This window comes from Nannospalax galili, unplaced genomic scaffold (genome assembly GCF_000622305.1).
Source record: "Nannospalax galili isolate Female #2095 unplaced genomic scaffold, S.galili_v1.0 scaffold717, whole genome shotgun sequence".
NCBI classification, from domain to species: Eukaryota; Metazoa; Chordata; class Mammalia; order Rodentia; family Spalacidae; genus Nannospalax; species Nannospalax galili.
In genome coordinates, this window is record NW_008339763.1 from 886,208 (window position 1) to 895,365 (window position 9,158).

The 9,158-nt window shown below is 47.0% G+C and overlaps 1 protein-coding gene across 1 annotated transcript in view; it reads right to left on the bottom strand.

Annotated features, from left to right (window-relative positions):
- The window catches only part of Spatc1 (spermatogenesis and centriole associated 1), a 26,107-nt gene extending 17,330 nt beyond the window's left edge, over positions 1-8,777 (bottom strand). The window contains 1 exon segment of the mRNA XM_029564243.1: positions 8,576-8,777. Coding sequence (XP_029420103.1) covers positions 8,576-8,777 — 202 coding nt within the window.
- Positions 8,778-9,158: the final 381 nt, after the last annotated feature.

Genomic DNA, 9,158 nt, shown 5'->3' on the forward strand with positions numbered 1-9,158 from the left:
CCTCCCAAGTGCTGGGACTATAGATATGTGCCACCACACCCAGGGGCACATGCTTTTTAATACCAGCATTTCAGAGGCAGAGGCAGTGAAGGCCAGCTGGGGCTACAGGGAGACCCTGTCTTAAGTAAACAACACCCTCCAAAAACCTCTAAGATGTTAAAAAAAAAAAAAAGCCAGGCATGGTGGTGCATGCCTTTAATCCCAGGGAGGCAGAGGCAGGTGGATCTTTTCAAGATGGAGGCCAACCTGGTCTATATAGCAAGTTCCAGGCCAAGTGGGGCTACAGGAGACACTGTCTCAAAAAGACCAAAAATAAATATTATGAAAAGACGTGAGGAGGAATAAAATCGGCACACTACAGGAAAATTAAACACGAGAGGCCGTAAAGGAGAAACTGAGGAACAAATGATGTAAAGCATACAGAAGAAAATGGGAAGTGCCAGAAACAAGTTCATCTGTTGTTAGAAATTCGTTTAAATGGATGAAAATCTTAAGGGGCTGGAGAGATGGCCCAGCGATGAAGAACACCTGCTGCTCTTGTAGAGGACCTGGGTTCAGTTCCCGGCACCCATGTGGCAGCTAACAACTGTCTTTAACTCCAGTACCAGGGGAATTCAGTGCTCCCTCTGACTCCTCCAGGTATTGCATGACACAGGTGCACTTACACACATGCAGGCAATACACTTATACACATAAAATTAAAAAAATAAAATTAAAAATAAAATTAAAAACAGATTTGTGAGAACTTGGGAAGGGATCATGGAAGGTAATGGTGCCATAGTTAAAGGAATTAGGTTTCTTTTTCTTTGTACTTGTAGATTTTGAGACAGGGTCTCCCTATTGCCACAACTGGCCTGGAACTGATTATGTAGCCCAAGCTGGCCTCCATTTCACAGAGATCTGCCTGCTTCTGCCTCCTCAGTGCGGGGATTAGGGGCGTGCACCACCATGCCCAGCAGGGTTTCTTTTTAGGGATGAAAGTGTTCTAAAGTTCATTGTGGTGATGTTTGTATGTATCTGAATATACTAAAAATCATTAGCTACTTTAAATGGGTGAATTGTGGAGTGAGTTTTATATCTCTATAAACTTAAAGAAAAGGATGTATCTGGCTTACAGGCATTTGGGGGGTAGCACAGTTGTGGCACAGACAATTAAATTCTCCCAGGGAAGCTCTGTAGGCCGAGACCATTCTCACACTGGAAGGTCTGTCACAGACACAGTGTCCACAAGGTTTGCCATTTCTCAGGATCGCTGAAGAGATCAGTGACAGCAGTAGATGGCAACATGCATTTGGGGAACTCTAGTAATATGTCAGGCATCATATGTGAAGGAGTGTTCCCACCTAACAGAGATGCACTGTGCACCTTTAAGACATTCAAGTCCTACACCTTTGATTCTAATGCTAAATGTACCTGTCATTGATGCTCCAACTTTAAAAAAAAATTATAGATGGGTGTGGTGGTCCACAGAGGCAGGTGGCTCTCTGTGAATTCGAGGCCAGCCTGGTCTACATAGTGAGTTCCAGGCAGGCTGGGTCTACAGACTCTGTCTCAAAAAGACCAAAAGAATTGGGGCTGGAGAGATGGCTCAGCAGTAAAGAGCACTGACTGCTCTTGCAGAGGACCCGAGTTCGATTCCCAACACCCACATGGAGGCTATGAACCGTCCTTAACTCCAGTTCCAGGGGAATCCGACACCCTCTTCTGACTTCCACAGCATTGCACAACACATGTGCACTCATATACATGCAGGCAACACACTCATACACATAAATAAAATGTTTTTTTAAAAGACCAAAAAATTTTTTAAGTTTTATGTGTATGAATGTTTTACCTACATGTAAGTGTACCACATGTATGCAATGCCTGTGGAGGTCAGAAGAGTGCTGAATTCCCTGGAACTGGAGTTATGGATGGTTGCTAGCAGCCATGTGGGTGCTAGGAACTGAACCCAGGTCCTCTGCAAGAGCAGCTAGTGCTCATAAGCACTGAGCCAGCTCTCCAGCCTCAATGCTTTATCTATTTTTAGAATTTTCATTTAGTTTATTTGGATTTGTGAGTTTAAAAGATTGCTAGTACTACAACCTTGTAGAAATGTCAGATCCACTGGGTGCATGTTTGTTGTCGTCATTCAGAAGTAGGAAAGATAGAGAGGGACTAGAGAGATGGCTGAGGGGTTAAGAGCTTTTCTCTTCCAGAGGCCCAGGTTCAGTTCCCAGCACCTTCAGGGCAGCTGGCTTCTACCAGGCATATACCTGTACTTACATACAGGCAGCAAAGCACTCATACATAAAATTAAACATAATCTTAAAGAATTAGGAAAGATAGGTTTGTTACAGCAGACAACCAAGTTAAAGAGAAAAGTGACTGCAGTTTGCCAGTTTAACCTTTTGAACTGCTGTGTGTCCCCCAGAGGGGAGGAGGGTGGGGGGGAGGGTCCTGGGAGGAGGAGGATCTGGAGGGAGGAGGGTCCTGAGGGATGGAGGATGGAAGGAGGGGAGGGGGAATCATTCTGTGAGCCAGTGTTTTGTGTGGGGAGTTTGAGGAGAGTCTTAAGAGAGCAGAGCTCACACCTTTAATCTCAGCAGAAGCACGTGGATCTCTGTGAGTTCAAGACCAGCCTGGTGAACATAGTTGAGTTTCAGGCCCGGTGGGGCTACAGGGCAAGCCTGTCTCATAAAGACCAAAAAGAGGAGGAGGAGGAGAAGGAGGAAGAGGAGGAGGAGAAGGAGGAGGAGGAGGAGGAGGGGGAGAGAGAGAGAGAGAGAGAGAGAGAGAGAGAGAGGCCTGAGTTAGGAGGGATGGGACTGGTCTTCGTCCAAGGAAGGGTGAGAAATAATGACTCATACACATAAAATAAAAATAATAAATACATATATTTTTTCAGAGCTGAGGACTGAACCCAGGGCCTTGCGCTTGCTAGGCAAGCTCTCTACCACTGAGCTAAATCCCCAACACCGGTAAATAGTTTCTGAAAGAGAAAAGCTATGAGGTGAATGGTGTCTGCCTTTGTAAATCCTATAGAAGGCTGGTACCAGGTAGCCCACTCCATAGTCAAACAGAACCTCCAGGCTCCCCCTCAGTTCCTTCTCCCATCTATTTCAGATCCTCTCCATGCCACCCTTGTTCTTGAAGAATGACATCACGGGTCTGGAATTCCCACAGATCCTTACCAGGCAACATTCCCACTTATGTGTCCTTTCATCCTAAGTCATTGAAGAGGTGCTCTTCCTCTGTCAAAGATACTTCTCCCAAAGTCCCCTTTTCATCTTGTGCATTTTCAAGTGGTCTCTACTAGTTACTTCTGCACAAATTTTTTTTTGGTCTTTTTGAGACAAGGTCTCCCTGTAGCCCCCAGCTGACCTTGAACTCACTTTGTAGACCAGGCTGGCTTTGAACTCACAGAGATCCACCTGCCTCTGTCTCCCAAGCGCTGGAATTAAAGGCATGCGCCACCATACCCCACCTATTTTATTGTTTTGTTTTTGCGTTTTGAGACAGGGTGGCCTCAGCTGGCCTGGAACTTGCTATGTAGAGGAGTCCAGCCTCAATCTCACAAAGATCTGCCTCTGCCTCCTGAGTGTTGGGATTAAAGGTATCTGCCACCTGTGAAAAGAGTGTCTGATATAGTTTTTACAAATCAAGTTTCTACATTCCAACTTTGTCTCTTTTCTCAGGTTATGCCTTATATAACTGGATATGTGCAATGCCCACAGAGACCAAAAGAAGGTGTCAGAGCCCCTGAAACTGGAGTTATAGATGGTTGTTAGTTGTCATGAGGGTGCTGGGAATTGAACCCTGGTCCTCTGCAAGAGCAAGCCAGTGCTCTGAACCACTGAGCCCTCTCTCCACCCCTGAGGCATTATTCTTTTGACGTTTTCTTTGTATCTCAGGACGCCCCTTCGCCAACTTCTCTATGTCCTTACTCGGTGCTTGGCCATACTCTCTCCTGTACATTTTGGGTGAATCTCTTAGTAATCTGTTTGTCCAACATTCAACTCATTGCCTTCCTACAAAACTGCATTTCCTTTTAACCAGGTTCACCTCTACCATTTGCAGGACTGTGGGCAGGAACACAAATGGAAGCCCACCCACCATATGCCAGAGCAATGGAAAGTTATCACACAAGCCAACTGTAAAATGATGTTCTGTTTTTGTTTTTTTTTTGTTTGTTTTGTTTTTTTCTTTTGGTCTTTTTGAGACAGGGTCTTCCTGTAGCCCCAGCTGTCCCGGAACTCACTATGTAGACCAGGCTGGCCTTGAACTTGCAGAGATCTGCCTGCCTCTGCCTCCCTAGTGCTGGGATTAAAGGTGTGCACCACTGTACCCCGCTGATGTTCTGTTTTCTAACTGTGACACATAAACCTTTGTAATGACCTAGAATATCAGATTTGAATTTAGAATTCTTATACTGGAGTGCTGGTCTGGGATGTGGTGGCTTGGGTAGAATTCATGATTCCTTGGACCCGATTCTCATTCTACACCCCTTCCGTCACCATCTGGTCTTGGTCTTGCACTGGCCAGGGGCCTGGGGTACAGGCTTTTGAGAACCCACGGTCCATGTGTTTAAGCTCTGCTCCTGTCTTCCCAGCTGCATTTCCTTCTGTGTTCCCTGTGAATGTGACTGTGTCAGAGCCCTGGACCAGAGCATAAGGGAGCAGGGTGGGGCTAGAAAGAGAAATCAAAGCCCGAGGAGTTCATGAAGGCCACTCACAGAACCAGCTGTGAGAGCCAGGTTTGGTGATGCTTGCTTGCATTCTGAGCACTTACAACATAGAGGCAGGAGGATCAGGAGTTCAAAGCTAACCTGGGCTACTTGAAACTGTTCCAAAAGCCAAAGATGACAAGAAAGGAAGGAAGGAAGGAGGGAGGGGGGGAGGGAGGAGGGAGGGAGGGATGGGGGAGGGGGCTGTGAGGACAAGCAGGGTGAGGGGCTAGTGGGAATGGCAGTCTTTGAGGAAACCCTAAAGGATCCACCTTGGCCTGGTCATGGCAAATTGTGCTTTCTCAGGAAGTGGCACCACCAGTCACTTTCAGTCAGGAAAGCAAACATATTCCGGATGCTGTATTTACCACTGGTCACATCCAAGCAGGTAGGATTTATTTTTCTTACTAAATAATTTGAGTGGATTTCTGTTCATTTGTGGCTCACACTATCATCTCCTATGAATGACTACAACAGCTTCGTTTTAATTCATCTTCCTGCCAAAGTTGTGCCCCACACCTACCCCCACATCCCGCAGGTGGAATGATGTGTCTGAGCACAAACACAATCGATTCCTGCTAGAAATCAAGCTTCTGATTATTGCCTTTAGGAGCAGGCCCAAGTTCCTTAGTATGCCATTTAGTATTCACAATCCCTTGGATCTGACCCCCTACTGACCTGTCTGTTTACGTCTCACTGGCCCCTAACACACATTCACAAATAAAAAATACTATATATATATATATATAATATATATATAAACAATACACTCACACCATCAGAGATACGGCATAAACACAAACTCCCATAGTATGTGCATTTAATACATACCACACCCATGCATTCTCACATAACACAGCAACTCACATACACTCACAGCCATATGGGAACATTCACCCACACATAACACACTCTCAAAGCATACCATACATTTTCCCACATACTCCTGCATATTCTCCACACTTAGTCACACGCACATACACACTCATATACATAACATGTATCTCAGTCACACACATCGGCACCACATACTCCACACCCACCCATCACATATGCTCACACAGTCTGAGCTTTGACCACACTCAGCTTATTCTCATTCATGTAACCTCTAGGACCAGTTCTTTGTTTACACTGCTCTTTCTCCTGGAATATTCTTTTCTGCCTTCCCCATCAGCTGTGTGATCTCCCCTTCAGAAAGTCTTTCCTGATCCCCTAACCTTGACCATTATAAAGTTGGAAGATCTGAAATAGGCCAAAGATTTCCCTAAGATTTAAATCTAAGAGTCAGATATCTTTGGAGACATCTGTAATCCCAGAGATCTGGAGGCTGAGGTAGAGAGATAACCAGTTTGAGGTCAGCCTGGACTGCATACTGAGTTCAAGATCCGCCTGAGCTGGTGTGACTCTGCCTCAAAACCAGGGAGATGGTTCAAGGGCTGGAGAGATGGTTCAGTGGGTAGCTAGATGGTGGCATCAATCTATAAACCTAGCATTCCTACAGTAAGATTAGAGGCAGACTAGAGAATTCTCCAGAAATTCAAGTGCCAAATAGTCTGGAGTACATGATGCAGTGGCAGAAACGAGAAAGTCTCTCCCTCAAACGGTGGAAGGTGGGGACCAACTCTCAAGGTTGTCTCTGACCTCCACACATGTTCTGTGGCACAAGCATGCCCATACATACAAACACATACACAGATATACACAAAAATAGATAGCTAAAAGATTAATTTAAAAAAGATGAAATCTAAGGCTTGCTTTCTTGGGAATAGGATGCCAGAATCTAGCTTCTTTTTTAAAAAAGAAATTATTTGTTTATTTGAATTTTATGTGTATGAGTGTTTTGCCTGCATGTATGTAATTGCACCATGTGTGTGCAAGCCTGCAGAGGCCAGAAGAAAGCGTCATGTCCCCTGGAACTGGAGTTATAGATGATTGGTAGCCGCCAGGTGCTGGCAACTGAACCTTCTTAACTGCTGAACCATCTCTCTAGTTCCAGAATCTAACATCTTAAACTGTGAAATTGTTTAAACTTTGTACCTTCTCCATGCATCACCAGACCTGTGGTCTCACTAATGATTTAACATTTAAAACACACTCATGTGTGCTTATGATCACTACTGGAGAGTAAAGATTTCCCACCAAAGCTGGGCTGGATGGTAAGGGACCCCAAGGGTAAGGAAGAGGGGGTGAAATCAGAGGAGTGAGCACAGACCCAAGGGGCTTTACATCTTATTATAAAGGCCCAAATTCTCAACCAGAAAAGAGTCCAGTTTAGAACGAACCAGTTTCCTTTTTCTTTTCTTTTTGAGGTAATGTCTCATGTAGCCCTGGCTGGCCTTGAACTCACCAAGTAGCCAAGGATGAGTTTTAACTTCTGATCCTTCTACCTCCACTACTAGCTTATGCAGTCATATCCAGTTTCGTATGTTGGGGATCAAAGCTAGGGGTTCGTGCATGCCAGGCAAGCACCAACTGAGCTACATCCCCAGCCCCTTGTGAGACAATTTCTAGGGATTCATTAGTCCTGCAGGATCCTCTGAGGGACTCTTTACTCCTACGCCAGTGTCGGAGTAATGCAGTAAGTGAACTGGCTGAGGGTGGAGGTAGGTAGGGCCTGAAGCCTGTAGCAGTGATTAAGATGAGTCAGAATGTAGATACCCAACCTGCCTTGGGAACTCAGGAAGAGGGGCTCGGCAGAGGGTTATTTTTCCTAAATGCCATGCAGAGGTGGAGAAGAATGCGTGGCACTTACGAAGTTACTCATAACCTCTCTAGGGCAGTAGTGTAGGGATCTGTTGCCAAGCTGTAGAGGCCTAAACAGGCAGATGCCAGAGAGTAAAGTCCTCTTAGACAAGAAAGAGTTCATGCCTGAAGGTGAGCACGCGACAAGCAGTGAGGGGGAGGCGTAGATCTGCGACAGAGGCCAGATCACTTAGGGCATGGGCTGTGAGCACACATGGAAAATCACGGACAGGAAGGGGCCTAGCCTTCTCTAGGACAGGAAGGACTGTGTAGGGAGGGGAGTGGATATAATAACTTATTTGAGTACACCCTTTGTAACCCGTGTCAGCCACAGACCTCCACAGCCGCACCCCTGGGTGTTTGTTGCTCACCCGCGTAAATTCTCCCCCTGGTGTCTTCAACGCTGAGCACTCTGTCCACAACTTTCTATTCTTTCAGCCCTTCCTGTGACTGCACTCAACTTTGTGGTGTCTGTCATCTCCTGGTATCTGAATGCCACCTCCCTCCAACCCCCGTTCCTACACTCAGGCCCATCATGGGTCATCAACTCCGTGGCTTTTCTGTGAGTACGTGCAGTTTCGTTGCTCCTCCATCTGTCTTGCTCAGGACATCTCTAGCCCCAGGGCCTCCATCCCTTTAGAAACCTCCCAACCTCACCTTTCAGTCCTGGTTTCTCCCTTCAGCTTCTAGATGCGCATTGCCATTTGGCTCTCTCTAACTGGAGAGTGATGGAGAGAAAGATAGAGTGCCAATGGGAAGGACTGGGAGGGGCTGAAGGCGAGGGAGTGGTTCAGGGTTGGGGAGACTGAGGGTGAGTGACATTGAACGCAGTAGGGCAGAATATTTGGATTCCAGAGCTGGGAAGTTCTCAGTCTGTGATGTGTTAGATGGGGGAGGAATGGGCAGAGGCTCCTATCAGTAGAATGGACCTGGGGCCTAGGTCTTTATGGTCCTGTGTTCTCTTCCTGACTCACCTGCTGAGGCCGTCATCCTCCACCGCTGGTTATTCTCTAAGTCCTCCCTCCACAATTTCCTGAGACCCCAGAACACACATCGAGTCTCCCCACCTCTGCACAGTCACATCCTTCCCTCCCCCACTGTCCTTGAACCCAGGCCTCTTATAGTTACCCTGTTGGGAAGGGCCTGCTGTTGCCTCACCAAGCCCACTGGTGAACACGCTGATGCTGAGGCCACCTGCCTGAGTCTTGATCGCAGACTTGAGCTCTTGATTCTCCCGAATGAGTCTCACCAGCTTCTTCAGTTCCTCATTTTCCCGCACCAGCCTCTCTATCTGATGCCGAAGCCCCTCGTAACTGGTGAGTAGAGACATGCCCCAGGGCAGTGGAAACGGTGCGGCCCAACAGAGGGCACTGTACCTGGAGCCTGCCCGGAGTCCTGGGCCTTGCCCAGGCTGGAAGAGGGCACCAGGGTCTGCAAGGCTGCCTCAGTGGGTCCTGGGTATTGTAAGGTCAGAGGCTGTGCCCTCCTCCATGCCCTCTGCTCTAAAAGGCTTAGCTTTCTGTGTTTCCAGGCCTGTGCACAGGCCTTGCCTTGGTCTGGAATGTCCTGACCCTGTCTAAGGTCTGGCAGATTTTGCTTTCAAGCTGCCTCCTCTGCAAAGCCTCCTTTCCCCTTCTGTAGGCTGACTGCTGTCCCTGGGCTTCCTCAGCTGGTAAGTCCTATGTCACATCACTTACCTCAGGTCTCTTCA